We start from the raw sequence: 19,840 nt of genomic DNA on the forward strand, positions 1-19,840 counted from the left end.
AATTTACGAGCTCCGCCTCAAGCTACTTAGGATCGCCGGCGGAGAGAATCAGTTCGTCCCTGACCCAAACATTAGCTGGTGGGACCTTTCAGTCACGGAAATGAGCTGAGATGTGGGGCGATGGCGATCTGATCAGACATCGTGAGTCTTTCCGACGTTCTTGTTGGGAAGGAACCAGAGTTAAGTTATTCACTAGCCAAACTCAATCGACATTACGATCCAGCTTTGAATGGCAAAATTGCTTACTTTCTTGGCCTCATTAGTAAACATTCGCCAAGATAAGCTGATATGGATCTCAGGGTTCACAGAAATGAGGATTGTCGCTCTGCTTAGATCGGGCGTTGGATCAGCGCTGACGGGGAATTTCCGGAATTGTGGCGGAAAAATGAAGAAATGAAGGTGATGACACTGCTCAGTGATTTGAGAGTCGGTGGACAGAAAATACTCCATGCTAAGTAGATTTCGGTTACCTGCATACAACCTAATGAAATTTTTGTGCACTATTTGTAGGATTTGTGAACGTTAAGCGCCATTTTTGCTCCATACTCTCCACAGAACACGTCAACTCTATAAGGAGGCTACATATGGTTGTTGCGTGGGAATTGACAACTCCTCTCTCTTTGTTCTTCAACCTACTCTGTAATTCCGTAAGTATCCGATGATGCAAGTGGCACCCATAATCGATCGTAGAAATCATTTGCCGATTGTGGCTTGCTTTAGACTGCCAAGCTGGGAAGAATAAAGCGAATTTCCGTTTTTCAGGGTTTGGTGCCAAGTCATCGGGATCTACCATTGAACCCCTCGTTCTAGAACGCCACCCACGAGCAGCCCACGTTGAGGGAAGGTATAAAGCGTATAATGCGACTGGGATAAAGTCCTGATTGGCTGATCCGGACTTTTCCAAATGTTAACCAGAAGCTGTTTAACCAGAATGGGCTAGTGGATCCCCCAATCAAGCCCCACTACGGGGCTTTATTTGGGAAATCAGGATATCCCATTGGCCTGATCCTCCATCTCACAGTGTTTTGCCTTTTTCTCGACAAACCTTGGGAGGAAATCCGGCAGTTTGTTTTGGTGCCCCCTTTTAGGTTGTACTTTTGTCTTTATAACTCTGCTATGTAGCTCAAGCTGCTGTAGGAAGAGAAAGAAAATAAAAATTGTAGATAGGGGTTTCAAATACCAGATATATGACGTGATCTGTCTTGCCCCTGAGGCGCCGACTTAAAAGGGTGCAGCCTAACAGTCAACTTCCAACCGGCTTTAACGGCCCCTTGTGAAAGAAAAGGGATCTGCAGCGTTATTGACTAGTAGCGCGGAGGTATTCGGTCTTCTGGGACCACATGGCCCATCTAAGCTCAGACTTGAACAGCCACGGTGTATGATAAGTGGGTTCCGCGTTAGCCCCTTATCCACCTCTCAAAGGGTACCTGCAGATCTTAATTTATGGGAAAACGCCATCACTGCATTGCGGACTTCCGGGGATGTCCGGCTTGTTTTGATATCTACATACTCTACACATCAATTGCCTGTTTTGGTTGCAATAGTTTGATGTTTGATCGATTTTTGCTGATCTGATGCGGCGGTTAAGTGCAGATGATAAGGCTACTAGTCCGAAATTACTAGTTCGGCTACTCCAAGGACGTAGATGATGACGATGCGGACTTATCGGTCATTGTTGAGCTCAGCATAAAACCTGAAATTTTTAAGAAACCTGGAAATCAACCTGATGTCAGTGAATTGCTCTGCAAAACTATGATGATGGCTTCAAGGGGGGATTCTGTTGTGAATCCACAATAGGACCTTGTTTGGGATTATGTCGGGGCCATGCTTCCGTATTAAGTTTGACACGATGGAGATGTGTATCCATCCAAGGTCCACCTGGTTTCTCATACCTGGATTTCAAATCTTCTGCACGGAGTAAACTTTGTAAATTTTGAGGCGCTGGGCTCTAGCGCTTGATACTGACCCGCCTGGTTAATTGGGCCAGGAGAAAGTTTTCATTGGGATCTCATAGATCATCCCGATCTACTCTGTATAAATACAGCAAGCTTCTGCTCTTAAACTTTCCTTTCTTCTCTTCACACTCTCACACAAGTCACTCATTAGTCAATCCGACTCTAGTCATTCTTTTAAACCTAATTTCATCATGAAGACCACTTTCGCCACCATCTTGGCCACTCTGGCCGCCAGCACTCTCGCTGCCCCTACCCCCACCACCGGCCTTGGCTCCCTCGCCGGTCTCACCGACATCGTTGGCGACTTGACTAAGATCCAGGGTCTTGACGGTATTGCCGATGTCCTCAAGCTCGGTGATGTCACCAAGGAGCTCGACTTGGAGAACCTCCCCGTTGTCTCCAGCGTCGGTGACCTGAGCAAGCTGCTCAAGGTTCCCTCCTCCTCCGCTGCCTCCAGCACCCCCGCTGTTCAGGACGGCCACATCGTCCAGAACCTCGGTCCCCAGCTGAACAACGTTCTCACCATCACTGGCACTGACCTCAAGCCCCTGCTCATCGAGCTGAGCCCCGAGGTTACCACCTTGGTCTCTTCCCTGGGTCTTGGTGCCCTCGGTGTCCCCCTCGGCTCCATCGTTGCCTCCGCCAGCGAGCTCGGTGACCTTGTTACCGGTCTCGGCCCCTACGTCGACGGTCTCGTCACCGTTGTCGGTGCTGATGTTGGTGCTCTCCTCGTCTCCCTCTCCCCCGAGGTTGCTGCTCTCGTCTCTGGTCTCGGTCTCCCCACCGTTGGTGTCCCCGTCGGTGAGGTCCTCGCTACCGTCGGTACCTCCCTCAAGAAGCGCAACCAGATCGTCGGTGACCTCGCCCCCGAGGTTAAGGAGATCCTGACTGTCACCGGCCCCAACGCCAAGCAGCTGCTCATCAAGCTCTCCCCCGAGGTTGCTTCTCTCGTCTCTGGCCTTGGTCTCCCCTCCGTCGGTGTCCCCGCCGGTGAGGTTGTCAAGACCGCTGCCAACGTTGGTGACCTCCTTGTTGACATCTCCGGCCCCGTCGAGAACCTCCTCAAGGTTGTCAACAAGGACGGCTCCGCTCTCCTCATCCAGCTTTCCCCCGAGGTTGCCTCCTTGGTTGCTGGTCTCGGCCTCTCCGCCACCGGTGCCTCCATTGGCTCCGTTGTTGCCACCGTTGGCCAGAACCTTTAAATTAGATAAGTTGCTGCTTATCTAGTTGTGGGCTTTTGTTTTACGCAGCAATGGATAGCGTTTTTGGAAGCTTTGTGAATACCCCCCCACAACAATTTCTTGTGCATATATTGGGACACCTGGAACGGTGCTTTCTTTCATGACCCTTTGAAGATCTGTGACTATTCTCCAGTCTTCTCCTTCATTTATTTATTTTTATTCTTAATGTTACTAGGCGAATGCTCTAGAGCAGAACTTAAGTTGAAATATAACCCTGAGCTGCTAAAAAAAATATTCAAAATCTTCCATTTCATATTTACTATTAGTACATAGCGAAACTACAAATTCTTTTTAAAAGATTTCCAATCTATATGAACACCAAAGGCTGATAGGCGGTATGTCTCCAGTAGTTCCATAGCACATGGAAAGGTAAGAGGAAGAAGACGAGCTGCTGAAATGACATCTCCTGGATGCATTCAAGTATTTTTGCTGTTTGCTGATCAAGTGCCTAAGAGGATGGTACATGTTTTATTCCGGACAAATTTCCAAGAAAGAGGGATAGAAATCACTTATTTTAAATTCAGCGAATGTGTTAAGACTACTAATAGTAGCTATAGAAACCCAGGTTGTAGTAAATTTTCCTTCCACAATCAACCTTCAAAGGACCATTGTCGTAAAAACATTCATTGGAGGATGCTCTTATCACCAGTGAATGAAGGGCTAAATAGACAACTGCCTTTTTTCTCAACAGCCACTTCTCAAGTCCCTGGTATAATTTACATCTATCGGTTCTGGCACACTCCCCAAGTGTTGCCAGAGTATTGCTATCATATTAAACCACCTCAGTCGGCTGCCGCTCAAAATTTTGGCTTGTTGGATTCAAGACTTACCATACGGAATTTGCTTTCATAGATACCAGCACTACCATCCATCTTACACGGATGCCCAAGTTTAATCTAGAAACAATCAGAAATGCGAAGAGTCACGGTGTATTGAGTCATATCACAGTACCGGTCCAGTGTCAGTTTCGGTTGCTGAAGCTAGGCTGGCCAGGAAGAGGAAGCTAGCAAGAGTGAAAGATTGCATATTGAGACTTGGAAAGAATTTGAATGATTGTTTAATGTTGACTGACAAGATTGGATGAATTATCGTTATGGGATCATAAAACGCGATGTCCTGGTGAGCTTCTTATACCCATCCCCTTGAAATTTTTGTTGCTAGCGTTGTATCTTTTCGATCCTAGTGATAGTTTGGTATTACAATAGTGGTACGGAAGGCTTCAGTTAGATACTCTGGTCATTTAATGTTTTCTCCCAAGATCGCCGGGGTACGAGAATATACCGGCTCAGTGAGACTCGAAATGTGGGGAAACATCTTCTAGGATTCAAGTACATAAGGGAAATAAATGATAGGCATGTACAAAACTCACATCAACAAATCTGCCAAGACAGCATTGAAGATTGTTGGATGTTAGACTCTCGAGTAGCCAGGAGAAGGATACCTGAGGAAGTACCTAACATTGAAATAAGCCACATGGATGCATGTAGCCTTTTCTGGCTTACCGGGTACAACTCACCTGTGTCTTTTCATTGATGAGTGAACCCTGCTCCGGAGCAAGAAAAGTAGGTAAGTGTTGATAGTTAACATTTGAATTGATATTCAATGCTAGTAATTTATCTAACTGGTATGAATGAACAGGAAACATGGTCTACTACACAACAACCTGACAGCACTGTGCACGAGTTAAGAAGAGGGCACGTGTAACAACTCAATCCTTGCCAGTTTTCTGACCTCTAGAAAAACAATCAACAAAAGAACCGAGGATTTGATATGATGCATTATTCGATTGAGATACTCAGAAATTTCCGTATGTAGTTTGACCCTAAGTGGCTATCCGATTTGCAACACGGTGGTACAGTAGTTCACGGCTAGGACTAGCTCGTCACGACGGTCAGCTTATCGCTCCTTGTGCTCGGTTTCTCAGGTGCCATTCTCCATTTTGAAACAAGTAGAGAAATGGAAGGGTCCACGTGCAACCAGGGGTGCCTTTTGGGGCGGGCCTCAGGAATCGTACTTTATGTTCCACCTGACCACTTAAATATGCGCCCTTGTATGCGCTTGAACGAAACCAAGCCACTATGGACGTCATTTTGCATGACACTAGGCCATCTCCCCTGCATGTCATATGGGGTCCATGTGCATGTCCAGGTACTCTAAAAATTCGATTGATCCCCTATGGAAATCAAAAACTTGATGACCTCGTCCTTTCTTCCTCATTCACTCACGGCACCTTATTATCCTCCGCAAGACCGAGTCCTTCTCTTCCAACAATTACATCTCCAATCCTCGTGCCCGGGCAAATTGAGCACTCGATGGTGGTCGGCAGTCGCTCGTCCCCGCAAACCTTAGGATCTCATGGGCCCACTTTCCGAAGATCTGCGTCGCCTGCGGGGCCGCCCGGAACAAATGATGACAATGCATGTGGGGCTTGCTCTCTTCATGTTATTGATGCGCCAGCGCCATAAAATCTCCCACACCACCAGACGCGATGAACACACAACTTGAACCGGTGCTGGGCTCATTTAAATTGAAGATACGGTCATCCAGCCATCTGCTGCAGCGATTTTCGCCAGTGGGTAGGCTAGTACGTCCCAGTAGAGGTTGGCGCTGCTCTGTTGTGGTGGCATGACGGCACAAGTTGGAAATTTATGTGGCAGAAAGAGGAGCTTCTTGGTTGCTGAATAGTTTTTTTCCTTTCTTTTTCTTTTTCTCTTCATGTGAGTATTACGCTCGGGAATGCATTGCTGAGGTCAGCCACAAGAGTCAGCATAGACATCCCTGTTGAGAAAATCGGTGGCACGGTGGCGTTATGGAAGGTCACGTTGGTTTTTTGAGGCTGTCCAGTTCTTGAGATACCAGTCTCTGATTAACGAGTAGGAATTTGGCTCCTGCAGCCTGGGGTGAAGCAGCGGCAGCTTTTTGGTAAGGTAGGTGGCAGGAGTGTTCAAGCTGGTGAGGCTAATGGAATGGGACCTGTTTTGAAAATAGAGGGCAGTCAGTGGAAATAAAATTTCCGCCGTTAGGCAAACCTTGCTTTCTCTCTAATACTTTCTGGACAAACATTGCCGAGATAGCCTGCTCGTCTACAGTCAAGCGCAGCTGGTCTTGGACAATCATTTCTCATCTGGAAATGGTGGACCTTTTGAATCAGCGATGGGATGGAGGAAGATTGCGAGACTAAATTCGAATGAATTTGGAAGGGGAGGCAATACTGGCTATTAGAGAGTCGCTCAGTTGCGGGATTTCTGGACCGTGATTGGACGTCCTCTCTGCACGCTGCTTATACTAGAGAGTTGCTTAGTCGTTGACACTGGCATCGCTGAGTCGTGACATTGTTGCGCTGTGGTTGGACGTCCACTTTGCGCGCTGCCCATACTAGAGAGTCACTTAGTTGTGACTAGTATCACTACTAAGTCATGATATTATTACAGTATCGCTAAGTTATGATATTATTGCGGTATCGCTAAGTCGTGATATTGTTGCGCTATGGTTGGACGTCCACTTTGCGCGCTGCCCATACTAGAGAGTCACTTAGTTGTGACTAGTATCACTACTAAGTCATGATATTATTACAGTATCGCTAAGTTATGATATTATTGCGGTATCGCTAAGTCGTGATATTGTTGCGCTATGGTTGGATGTCTAATCGCGCGCTGCCTATACTAGAGAGTTACTTAGTTATGACTCACTACTAGTATCGCTAAGGTGTGACATTGTTGCGCTGTGGTTAGACGTTCTCTTTACGCGCTGCCCATACTAGAGAGTCGCTTAGTCGCCACTGGTATCGCTGAGTCGTGACATTGCTGCGCTACGATTGGACGCCCTTCACGCGCATTGCCCATACAACAGTCGCTTAGTCGTGTTGAGCAGCCCTGGGGGCCCCTTTCTTTCTCCTTAGGAGCATTATCCGAGTATGTGCTTCCCCTTTCTGTCATCACATACTATCTGTACCTTGGCTTATTTAGTCTCGTTCCTTCTCTCTTTTTCTTATTCTCTTCGCTTCCTTCCTTCCTTCCATTCTTCCTCCCTTCCATCCTTCCTTCCTTCTTTCACCCATTTCCTAACAAAGATTGTCTCCTTTTGATCTCTCCTTTAGCCTCGAACGTAGTCTCTACCAAACAAGTCATCGGGTGATTTATGGGTTTTCCGTAGTGCTGGCAATGTGTGGGGGAAATGGCAATAAATCATTACGCCACGACTAAGCGAATCTCTACTATAGGCAGTGCGCGGAGAGGACCCGTCCAATCACAGGTAAGCAAAGCCACGATTCAGCCATTTCAGCTGCAAGATAAACGGCTCTACCCTTTCAAGTTAGATCGGGCGTAATGCAATAGGATGTCTTCCATTTCGACGGTTATCCTTGAAGGTTCCCTTCCCATCCGGGAGTTTCCTTTTTTGTTGTTTCCCCTTGGCTGTGTGGGCAATTCGTAGCAATATGCATTTTGTCAGTTCGAAAGTGCCAGCAGTTGACGGATAGATAGATTTTCCATATTCGCTGTACCAATATGCTTCCAGGCCATCTGGGCATTCGGCAGGTATGGCCATTCAAGACAGCTTGGATCATGTAATCCAGTTGATTACTGCAATTCCAAGCGGGTGCTACTCATGAGCAGATGTTTTATGGCCTAAGGAAATATTGTGTTTTACTCTATGATACGTCGTATCCCGATCCAGCATCTACTTGACTTGGTGTTCTCGATAAAGTTTGCCCTATACATGTATGCGCGTTTCAAGGTTCAAAGGAAAAGGAAAAGACCTTGTTATGGGAAATGTTGGAAACCGTTGAGAGCGATAGCGTATAACGTTCGGATTATACGACGGTTCCCATGAGTCTTTCTCATAACACTAAGCCCGATCCATGGAAACATGGCAACAGAGGCTTTGGTTAGTTCGGGAAGTGGCCCAGATACCTAAAGGCCGGGTGTCTACTCCTGCCCAGTGAAGTTCCCAGTATTTACTTTGAGTGGTCAAACGTGGGCAGTGTCAGATTGATTAATTGAGGAAGGGGTGTGAGCGAGGTTCCAGACCCTATTTTAACCTCTGGTCTTTCAATTTCTTGCTATTCGACTTACCAGTTGACTAGTCCTCGCTGGAATAAAGACTCCATTGTTTGGTTCTATGCTACCAATCCAGACTGCACTCGGTACCTCCACGGATAACTCGGTTTATAGACAGGGCTCGAATTCATGATCAAACAATGCTAGTCTTTTGTGGAGTTGGAAAAATTTTGATTTGAGAAAAGAAAGAGGATTTATCGGGTACAATCGGGTACTTTGACTGAATCATGCCAGAAAAACAAGGAAAAACAAGAAGAAAAGGGCCTTGGAAAGAAGAGAAAGAGAGGAAAAAGCCATGGAGAAGCCCAAACCCTAATAATGATCTTCGGACCACGGATACTTAGCGCCGCCGTGGATCCTACGGCGTTTTGGGCTCTTAAAGGCCCAATCCACTTTGGTCAACCTTGTACACCGTAACATGATGTGCTACCCAGATTGAATATGCAGCTTATGGCTTGCTTACTATGCAGGAATAAGTTGACTATGGAGCAATCTCGTTAAATTTGTGGATAGTTGAGGGAGGTTTTAGTGGACAGAATGGGTGGACAAGTGGACCAACCAAGCTACAAACGGTCTTGCATGTGGACCTTAGTGAAATTTGGCAAATTTGTCAATTTACCCTTCAGCTGAGCCTCGTTATTTTAGTGGAATTATATTTTGCTTTGTTTCATCGCGAAATTTCTTACTCGGAAGAGCAAAAGAAGACTTGGGATTTTCCTAAGCAGTTATATAATACTAGTATCTCTCTGATTCTCCCTAATCATGCCATAAGCATAATCTTCCCCCCCACCTTATCATTTTACGCGGTTCTCTCCCGTCGCTTCCAAACTCCTCTTCTCTTTCCCCTCCGTCGATCAAGATCTGGACCGAGGCCCCCCCCTTACTTTACCCTTGTTTCGAGCCTAAACGACCCTTTCATAATTCCTTAATTCCTTATCCAGTTTTACCCAATCTATTACCCAGTTTTATTTCCCCCGTCAAACCCGAGTTTTTTGGTCCTATGTCGGCGTTTTGAATGGGGCCCGCCCGCCCCCCTTGCTAACCCGGAATCGAAGCCTTCCAAATACCGGGATGTCGACATTGTCACGGGTATCTGCATCGGTGGAACTGATCTGAATTGTTCGGATTTAATTTACTTGGTTCATCCCACTTAACCTTCTCGCATGTGACCTTCCCTCTCTCTTTTGATCCTCGCTCCCCCGGGTCGTGGAGGTCAACCCACCCCCAAGCCATGACCCAGACCTCCCAGCTGTCCCCCGGCCAGCTTTCGCCGGAATCACCTTTTGATCCACCAGACGGTCGCATCGCTCACACTCTCACCGCGTGCACCAGGTGTCGCCAGGTATGATGCAATCCTTTTTTTTGCCCCTCCCAAAACTCAATATTCCCCCGCGATGGAACGACTATGGGAACATGAATCATGAATATCAACATAATGGAGACCAATATTCATCCGAGACATTTTCCAGGCCTCCAGGTGCTGACGCATTGTCCGTAGCGGAAATCTAGATGTGACCCTGGGATCCCCCGATGCGCGCCCTGTGAACGAAGCAATGCCAAGTGCGTTTATTACGACTCCACCCGAGACACCACCATCCCCCGGACCTATATAGTATCGCTTCGTGAAAAAGCCCATGAACTTGAGAAACAGCTCGCCGCTGCCGAGAAAGAAATTAAGCATGCAGCAGACGCTGAGCTCATGGTACGGGGCGCAGGGCGCATCCGCTTTGGAGAGAATGACGAACCTCGGTACCTGGGACCCTCCAGTGGCATTGCCATGACCCGACTAGTAATGGAGATGGCAAAACAAAACACCGACTCCAAAAGCATCAAAGATGTCGTTCCCGATTTTACCGCTCAAGAAATAAAAGCCGCTTTCGCGCAGGAGGACTCGAAACCGACCTCGAAAGTGTATCCCATGACTAGCTCGCTTCCGAACACCTTCCTTCCCGAGCGCGGCCTCATATACAAATTGATTGATCTCTTTGTGGCCAAAGGTATTTATATACTCATATGATTTGCATATTGCAAATTAAAAAATCACAAAGGCCTCCAGGGTAATTTGGATGACTAACTTTTGATATTGGTCATTTCCAGCACAAGCATTACTCCCCTGTTTACATGAACCAACATTCAGACGAGAAGCCGACGAAGTCTTGAATGGTTCTACAGATACCTGCCACAATTTCCAATTGCGCATGGTCATTGCAATCAGCATGCAAAAATTGAGCCCCGTATATGCCGGTCTGGCAGATAGCTACTATCTAGCTGCATTACCATTTCTGGAACCTACGCTCAAGAAAATGGACCTCAAGGCCTTGCAATGCTTGGTCATGATTGCTCAGTACTCGGTCCTGACACCAACACGAACGGCGGCATATTGGGTGGTAGGAACAGCCGCGAAGCTATGTCAGGATCTCGGATTGTCCGAAGAAGCTACCATCACAGTCTCGCCAGATGGGCGAGCCCTGAATCCGTTAGAGATTGATATGCGCCGAAGGCTCTTTTGGGTTGTTGCATCTTTGGAATTTGGACTTTCTCATTCTCTAGGTCGCGCCAATTGTCACAGCGTCACTCATGACAATGTCAATGTGAACTTTTTTGAATTGGTGGATGATCGGTACATTACAGCCGATGGCATCACCCCGGGCGCAAGGCCAGTGCTTGAAAAATGTATCGCCATCCATTTTTTCAAGATGCGATTACTTCAGTTGGAAGTTCGAAGAGCACTATATCTTAAACGACGAGAGACTCCCGTCGATGACCAGGATCCTTGGTTCTCCTATATGTCAAACAAAATTGATCAATGGATGGCGTCTTGCCCGAGGAACGGCGATGGCAGCGGTTTGAATGTAAAATGGTATGTCGTCGTCGTCGTCGTTTTTTTTTTTTTTTTTTCTTTTCGGTTTAGTATGTTTTCATGTCGCTGACATTTTATTTCTAGGTTCCAAGGCAGGCGAAACACCATTGTCATTCTCATGTATCGGCCATCGCCTCAAGTCCCGGAACCGTCAATTAATGCAGCAAAGATATGCTACGAATCATCAACCTTCAACATTGCCATGCATAAAGAGCAGATGGTGACAGGCTCGGTAGATCTGACATGGATCTTCACTCAGTCTCTCTTCATGGCGCTCAACACTGTCCTCTGGACCCTTTCATACCCGGAAATTCGAAAAGACCACCCGATCGAAGAGGTTCAAAGCTATCTGGATATGGCGATTGAAGTACTTATTTATTCAGCAGAACGATGGCCTGGTGTTCAGTCTGCACTGTTGCTTTACAAGCGTCTTGTCGCAGCTTGCTTGAAGGCTTACACCACAGAAGAATCCTTTGTCGTCCACTCCCCTTCCAATCACCCCACCCCAACTTCTTCGCAGGGACTCACGACCCCTCCTGCCATGTCGAGCCCTTCCAGCAGTACGACTGCTTCCTATTATTCTCATAGTTACCGGCCGAGCAATCCCATGCTGAGCGATGACGCCTCAACTGGTACCTTATCAAGGGGCCATTCAGCTGACCCCGGTCTACCTTTCTCTAACGATTCTACACCTCCAGCCTACGGGGATCCATTAAAGCTGACTGGTGTACCCCCAATGACGGCATATGGTATGCCATCATCTTCTGCGGATACCAACCCCCCAGCACAGTATTTATCAGAAAGCTTCTGTGCCCCCACTGCGCTCTACCCCGACGTTTCAATTGATCCCAATACCCCCTACAACACGATGCCCTCGGTGGTCCCAGGTCTTCAAGGCTGGGATCCCAATTTCTCTCTCGCCTCCACGACTGCCGGTCATCTGGCTTATATTGATGCCACTGTTGATCCCATGCAGTGGACATCCTCCATTGGAGACCAATACTCTCAATATTTCAACGAGCCATTCCCAGTACCCAATTGGCGTGAGCGCACCCTTAGCCAACAGGAGCAGATTGAGCTGATGGCATCGCTGGAACAAAATATTCCTGATGTATCTGCACAGTTGGTTCATGAATCCCATGCCTTTTACCAATCATAGGCGTCATTGGGCTGTTCAATGTTTTGTCTTTTTTTTTTTTTTTAACTTGATCGCAAGTCATCCGAGGAGTTGGTGAGAGCTAATGGAGAATGGCGATCGGAAGGAAATCTAGTTTGCTCATGTTGTAATCTTCTTACTCTCCCTCTCTGTTTCTTGCATACACACACACCTTTTGGATTGAAAGGTTTCTTTGATATATACCATAGCTGCTTAAATACTCATGTGATACTAGGTCAATCCAGCTCATATATTTCAATTTATCTAGAAGAATAAAAAAAAGAACATTCGAAAGATACTACGGAAGGTTTTAGCTCAACAGACTCAACTGGTGGATCTGGATCACACGATAGGAACCCCCGGAAGGTTTGGAATCCATGGTTCTTCACGTCTCACTACACCCAAGCGCAAGCAAATAGAAAATGAAAAATAGAGAATTACTAGTACCCTTTCACTTTCTCTCTCCTCTTGATACGCTTCAAGTGCAAACACCAAGCAATTAAGGAAGTCTTTTTTTTTCAAATACTATTTTCTTCCTTCGCCCCAACGTGCAGCAACTCCGGAAGTGAGAATACGTCCCGTTCGGTTTTAGAGCCGAGTCCCGCGTCACGTGATTAACCCGATTTGCCTCCATTCTCAGCGCCGTCTTCGAGAGCATCTGGAACCATCCGCCCTCCCCTCCACCATCCCTATCAACCCCAACCCTGGATCGCCTACGAGGTTTTGAGGACTCTGTTTCGCGTGGAATGCATATGATCTAGGCTGGCCGTGGAACGACCTGCTCGTCCGCCTTGAGCGACCGTCGATCGACCGGGAAACCCCCCTCTCTTAACGACCCAAGCGCTTCAGTCGAACGCGATTCGGAACTTCCGCCCGTGGAAAATCTGAGTCCTCGACCCTCTGCTCCAGTGTTAGGCATTCACTTGCCAGCAGGACTCTCATGTCGGATCGCACTCGTTTGTCTTTTCCAACCGGTCCTCCTTCACCCTCCTCACCCGCTGCTGGGTCTCTTAAAGAGAGTCGCCAGCTTCCAATCTCCTCGGAACATATCCCTCAGACTCCGACATCCCCTCCGTTGATGTCGGTCAGCGACCAAAGTCATGTCTCCAACTTTGCACCCACCCAGGCATCCCCCAACCAGGCGATTACCCACCCAAACACCTCCTCCCCTCCCTCGTCAACTCCCATGTCTACACAAGTCTCTCAGCAGCCCACAATGAGTACAACAAACTCATTCCCCACTCCCGCAAGTAGCGTTAGTGGTCATCCCGCGAATGCGACGTCAGTGGAAGACGCCGATCACAAATCTTTCAGTCCAGGAGTTCAGGAACCAAGGAATGTGGAGGAACAGCAGGTCACAGAACACACACGAACCGATCACGACCGGCAGTCACTGACAACTGGTTCCGGAGCTGGCGTGCGCGATTTCGCTACGGGCCCCAGTCAACAAGCGACAGATCCAGATGCCATGGATGTGGATAAGGATTCCGCACCTCGGTTCGATCCCCGTAATCTCGGATTAGACTCACTTCAGAACGACTTCACTTCGGCTTTCCATCTCTGCAAAAGCTGTAAGATTCCCCTGGGTTTGATCACGTACAGTCGTGTGATTACACTTAATCTTTTTTTTTTTAGCACACTCTTGAACCAAACTTTGTTAACACAGTTTTTCTTCGTGGCTTAACAGCACCCATTGTGACAGGACCAGATCCCTCATGGGATCTCATATCCCTTTATGGACTCGGCTCGGTTGCGCATTCAGTGGCAAGAATGGACCATGTGACAGGAGAGAAGATCAATCGATTGAGAAAGTCCTACGAAGGCAAATTAAAGGGATTTGGATTGGCAGGTCGCAACAAGCCCGTGAAGCAAGAGCCCGGCGCACCTGGCAGTTTGCGACATCTTACGCTATGGCCCGAGGAAGAATGGCAGAACCAGAAAGTGTTTGGCAAGCAGATCAAGGTGGCTGATCTGGATTCGGCGCTTCATAGTCTTCAGACTAAAGCTATGCACCTGGAACCCGGTGCTGTGCCCAACAATGACTTCTGGGAGGACGTGCTTGGTCATGAAAAGCCTGTTAAGAATCAGGGTTCCGGTGATGCGGGTAAAAAGGCCGCACCTACTCCCGGAGGACGTCAAACTGCTCATGGAAATGTGTCAGCTACGACGCCGCATGAAAGTGAACGACCTCGGCCTAGTCGCGGTCGTAAGAGACACTACGATGACAATAGCTTTGCCGGATATGGCGAAGGCTTTGCAGATGACGATGATGATCCCGGATTCTACTCCAATGGCGAGGGAACCGGAAAAAAGAAACGGAAGAAGGTACGAGGGTGTTTTGGACCAATCAACTCGTGACTAAGCTTAGAACTAATGATAGCCCTAGGATCATGTTTCCAAGGTCTCAACTCCCTTGTCCGAACGCAGTGGAACCTACGGGTCCACTATGTATGGAATCGGTGCTAGATGAGATTGCGATATCGTACCTAGTACTAGGTATTGCTTCTCTCGCCCACAAAAAAAAAGCATGTTCTCCGTGTGTTTTTGCCCCAGTCCCATATCTTATTTTTCAAAAACGCTACTAGGTGATATGGCGAATCCAGTTCTGCCATAAAAACCTCAGTGCCCTGTCTTGTTCTTTCCATTTCTTTTATTCATTCTCAGTACATGTTGCATCACGGTGCTGGATATACCCGGCTTCATCTAACGGACGGCGTTCCTGGCGGGGTGGGAAAGATACAAGGGTATTTCCAAACGCGAATACGACTTGATGTATGCTTTCTTACCCAGGTCTGCTTTTTTAGCTGCTTCTTTGCTTTCTGCTATTATGTGTGTGCTTTATCATTTTTTTATTGCCTTTGCCGTAACGGCCGGCTTCACTTCTTGTTCCTTTTTTCCTCATTTTCCCCCCTCCATTTCTCCCTGCAAATGTCCAGCTTTTGGACCATGTCTGCTTTTCCTGTTCCAGATGTTCTGCGATGACCTAATCCCCACATGTGTTGTGGAGGTTGGTCCTTTTTTTTTTTCTGCTTTTTGCGAGGGGACCTGGTTATGGTTCTTAATGTGATATTCCTTGATCACGACGGTGTCAGATAGTGAGCTGGTGCAAGGAGCCAGTGAATTGATTGAATAGATGAAATAACGTGAACCTGTAATCACCGTAGTAGCCGTACAACTGGTAACCATAGCGACCGTAGCTAGATCAAGCTCCATCCAAACTGGGGAGTGCCGGCAGTTGTTGGTTTCCGACACAGGTGCCGCGTAATCCTGTCAAGGATCTCTCCTCCCCTTGCATGTACGTCCAAGCATCGAATGGACGGATCTCTCATGCCTTTGAAACAAGAGATGTATGACCAAGGGGCCGAAGGCATCCACGCTAGCCTTCTTCGAACGCTTTGCATCCAAGGCGCGTATCGGTATCAGAATGAATATGGAAGGTGATAAGGATAGGATTCAAGCACGGCAGTTCCGTGCTGGAATCGGATATCCAAGAGCTGACATCAATGAACGTCCGGGTCCGCTCCCGCTCCGCCTGAACTCATTGGCATACACGAAACAAAACCTTGGAAGACGAAGTTTGAACTCTGTAGCACATGACGTCTGGGCTTCAATCTGCCAGCACTTGAGAACAGCAGGCGGCTCCCGGGCCGTTCACGCAGCTCGCAACGTGCGACGCCACTATCCACGTATCTTACTTTTACGGGCTTGTGCACAACATGCGGTGTAGTGTTGCGCCGCAATGTTATGGATGGAGAATCCAAGTGTCTGGTGAGTAGAGTGGAGTCTTGAGATTGGGCAGTTCACAAGAGATTCAGTAAATGTGGCCCAGGCATCTATCTACCTACTACTAGGCACTAAATAGCAACTGCATGTGTGGGGACTCGAGATTCCAAAACAAGCCCTTTAGCGCTGTCTGGGGTAAAAGCACTCCATGCATGTGTAGAGTACATAGTTGAACTCGAGGTGTAGAAATCTGCGGCGGTAGTCTAATAATAATCCACGGATCTGTGAAGCCCTGGGGTGCATCCTTGTACATACGATGAAACGCATAATAACATTTGAATAATCAAGAATCTTCTCTACGCATATGCTCACATGCCTACTAGTATACTGTACACAAGTGCATAGTGTATACATAACACGATGTATACAGCCCAACCCCAAACCGAACCCAAAGCAAGTCCGAGCATTGACCAAGAAGAGCCGCAGAAGTACACTACTAACGAACCCTGCACTGATCCCATCGCGCCCTCTGCGCAAACCAGCATCGGCCTAGCCTCCCAAACCCTTAGGCCGTATCCCCTAACCCTTAACCCATAACCCCTAGACCAGAACAGCATAGCCACGCGAGAAGTGGATCAGCAAAGGCTCTCGCATCGAATGGAAAGCGTCCAGTGACGCGGAAGGGGGGCTCTAAAACAAAGAAATGGAGGTTCAGCCCTGATGGTAACGGACTAAGATAATAGTGCGTCCATGTCCAACCAAGCGCAGCCTAGCCCCTACGGGATCACCGAGACTTGCTTGTTCAAGCGACCGGGGTGTGCGAGAGCGGTTTCGGGGGCGTTTTTTAGTGGCTGGGTGTGTTGTCGCGAGGAAATGTGGGTGCCAGCTTTCTGTTGTTGCTGATGTCGGCAAGATAAGACGAATTCAGGCATTTGAGGGCTGGTGGCTGTTCCGCTTGAGTTCTGTCCGATCCAAGCGACGTATGCGATTGACAAATGGTTTTTCATTTTTTTTATTTCTGATTTGTGTTTTCTTGTTTTCTCTTGTTTTTATTTTTTTTGTTTTTATTTTTTTTTTAAACGAGTTGCCCTCTGATTCGCTCGCTCTTAGACGCTTTTTGGGCGCTTGACTATTATCGTCGTTTTATGCCTGAGTTAAAGGTTTGGTCTAGGAGTACTCCGTAGGGCTGTGGGTTTCTTCTTTTTTTTGATTACTCTTCTTTTTTTTGGTTTCTTTTTTACATGTTCTGCATGGGCACAGATGCCGATTGATGTTGGGCATTGACAGCATTGGACAGTGTCTACTCTGTATATTCAAGTTCGTTGCTATTCCAAATAATCTCCGATTAGATCGGGTGTACGAACACAATCCAAAAGTACGGAGTACGCCGTAGACAGATCAGGCTCTTATACATACTATAGTACTATTAGGTCCAGATGTACCGATCATCGGGAGGTTCTTCGGCATCTGTGGACAAATTCATCTCCACCAACTCAAATGAGGCAATGAGGCGTCGAGCTTGTTTACCCTCTCTGAACATACCCGATCTAATTTTTTCAAGCCTTTTTCTTTTTTAGTACTGTGATTCTGACTCTGGTTCTTATTTTGATATTATCAACAGCGCTAGCGCATGGCGTTCGCGACTATTCCCACGTATTCTCACGGGGACTTCGGACCCACCGAGTCCCTGAGCTATTCCAAGGTGTGAGACGTTGTGTGTGGGCTGGCTGGCGTTGCGCGTTTCCAGCTGGACATGTCTTCATTGTTGTTGTTTTTATTTGGTGGAGGTGGACCTGCCAGTCGGGCTTAATGTTCAATCCATTCATCGGCCTAATTGGGAAGATATTGGCGATGCGAAGGATCTGGCAGATGCATTGAATAAATACTTGACTGATATCCCACTTGGGTCTCCATTGTTGAAGATTGAGTGTGGCTGTCTTTCTTTTATTTTGCTAATCATCACCAGTCGAGATGGCGTCGAGAAACTCTTCACAGGTCTCTCTAACGGGACGTACGGTCACCCCAGGCCCGGAGAAGGACGATTCGGATTGGAAGCCTGACTGGCGGGTCAAGTGCACCTTTGCCATCATTGCTCTTTTGAACTTTGTTACTGCCGTGGATGCTACATCTATATCGGTTTCGTTGCCGGTAAGACACACACATATACACCATGGCCGTCCCACCTTCGCTCCCTCAATGGAGCACAAGTAGTATACCATGTACTAACAACATTCACCTTCAGACCATCTCCAATGAGCTTGGCGGAACAGCAACCGAAGCCTTTTGGGCAGGAACTTCATTCCTCCTCGCATCCTGCGTATTCCAACCCATCTTCTCACTAGCATCCGACATCTTCGGCCGAAAATACGTCCTCCTCCTCGCCGTATCAGCCTTCTCGCTCGGCTCCATCCTCGCCGCAGTCTCCCACGGCTTCAACCTCCTGCTCGTGGGCCGCTGCATCCAAGGAACAGGAGGCGGCGGCATCCTCGCTCTAACAGAGATCCTCATAACCGACATGGTCCCGCTCCGCCAACGCGGCAAATGGTTCAGCATCAAGTTCGGCGCATCAGCCATCGGCACCGTAACCGGCCCCCTAATCGGCGGAGCATTCACCCAGTCCTCCGCATCCTGGCGCTGGATCTTCTGGTTCAACCTCCCCTTCTGCGGCCTGGGTCTGATCCTCATCCCAATCCTCCTGAACCTCGAAAAGACCCCCGACTGCTCCCTCCGCCACTCCCTCTCCAAAGTCGACTACTTCGGCTGCTTCCTCTTCGTCGCTTCGCTCACCTCCTTCCTGATCCCAATCACCTGGGGCGGCATCATGTACTCCTGGTCCTCATGGCACACGCTCGTCCCGCTCATTCTCGGCCTGGCGGGCCTGCTCGCGTTCGCCATCTACGAAGCTTTCATTCCCGCCCAGCCTCTCATCAACTTGAATGTCTTCAACAACGTCACAATGGTCCTCTGCTACTTCGCTATCTTCCTCCACGGCCTTATTCTTTGGGCAATCGTCTACTACATTCCGCTGTACTATGAGGGCGCCCTGGGATACAGCCCTATTATCGCCGGAGTGGCCGTCTTCCCCGAGTGTCTTACCGTCGCGCCCGTCTCCATCGTGACTAGTATCATGGTCTCCAAGCTGGGCGATTACCGCTGGGCTCTGTGGGCCGGGTGGCCCATCACAACGGCTGGAATGGGCATCCTCTGTCTTTTGACTGCATCGAGCACCATCCCACAGTGGATCTTTATTAACTTGGCTGCTGGTGTCGGTTGCGGAATGCTCTTCCCCTCCGTCCAGCTTGCTGTCCAGGCAGCCGCGAATAACGACTTCCTGTCCATGGCTGTGACGATGACTGCTTTCTTCCGGGTGCTGGGCCAGTCGGTTGGTGTTGCGGTTGGAGGCGTGGTCTTCCAGAACAGAATCCAGATGCAGTTTGGGAACCATCCTGAACTGGGGTCCGAAGTGCTTAAGTATGCGCAGGATGCGTCGAGTCTTGTGGAGTATATCAAGGCGTTGCCTGTTGGTAGTGCTTCGCGGATCCTGATTCAGTCTCTATATGCGAAGTCGTTGACGACTGTTTGGGCGGTTATGTGTGGTATTGCGGGCGTGGGACTTTTGTCCAGCTTGTTTGTCAAGAAGTATACGCTCAATCGGTCTTTTACTTCGAAGCAAGGGGGAGTGAAGGGGGATGTTGAATCTGTGACGACGAAAGGATCTATTATGTCGAAGCAATGGTTCAAAACGGAAGCTGTGGAGACCAAGGATACTCTTGAGTTTGTGGGAGTTGGAGGACCTTGGACAGGGTGGCCACATGGGAATATTGAATGAAAAGGGGGGATTGAGGTGT

The 19,840-nt window shown here is 48.2% G+C and overlaps 4 protein-coding genes across 4 annotated transcripts; all 4 read left to right on the forward strand.

The window, feature by feature from the left end:
* Positions 1 to 2,146: 2,146 nt before the first annotated feature.
* N7466_004448 (uncharacterized protein) lies at positions 2,147 to 3,157 on the forward strand (the record flags this gene model as incomplete). The annotated part of the gene is made up of 1 exon (XM_057163845.1): positions 2,147 to 3,157. One exon carries the CDS (start codon positions 2,147 to 2,149, stop codon positions 3,155 to 3,157), a length of 1,011 nt encoding a protein of 336 aa, XP_057022526.1.
* Positions 3,158 to 9,484: 6,327 nt separating this feature from the next.
* On the forward strand, positions 9,485 to 12,272 carry N7466_004449 (uncharacterized protein; the record flags this gene model as incomplete). Its single annotated transcript, XM_057163846.1, has 4 exons — positions 9,485 to 9,595; positions 9,752 to 10,250; positions 10,351 to 11,113; positions 11,198 to 12,272. The coding sequence occupies 4 exons, from the start codon at positions 9,485 to 9,487 to the stop codon at positions 12,270 to 12,272; spliced, it is 2,448 nt and encodes an 815-aa protein (XP_057022527.1).
* Positions 12,273 to 13,209: 937 nt separating this feature from the next.
* Positions 13,210 to 14,739, forward strand: N7466_004450 (uncharacterized protein; the record flags this gene model as incomplete). The annotated part of the gene is made up of 3 exons (XM_057163847.1): positions 13,210 to 13,840; positions 13,936 to 14,594; positions 14,656 to 14,739. 3 exons carry the CDS (start codon positions 13,210 to 13,212, stop codon positions 14,737 to 14,739), a joined length of 1,374 nt encoding a protein of 457 aa, XP_057022528.1.
* A 3,224-nt stretch (positions 14,740 to 17,963) lies between these two features.
* Positions 17,964 to 19,821, forward strand: N7466_004451 (uncharacterized protein; the record flags this gene model as incomplete). Its single annotated transcript, XM_057163848.1, has 2 exons — positions 17,964 to 18,140; positions 18,235 to 19,821. The coding sequence occupies 2 exons, from the start codon at positions 17,964 to 17,966 to the stop codon at positions 19,819 to 19,821; spliced, it is 1,764 nt and encodes a 587-aa protein (XP_057022529.1).
* Positions 19,822 to 19,840: the final 19 nt, after the last annotated feature.

The sequence above is a fragment of the Penicillium verhagenii genome (genome assembly GCF_028828195.1).
Source record: "Penicillium verhagenii strain IBT 33310 chromosome Unknown utg000005l_segment0_segment0, whole genome shotgun sequence".
In the NCBI taxonomy this organism is placed as follows: Eukaryota; Fungi; Ascomycota; class Eurotiomycetes; order Eurotiales; family Aspergillaceae; genus Penicillium; species Penicillium verhagenii.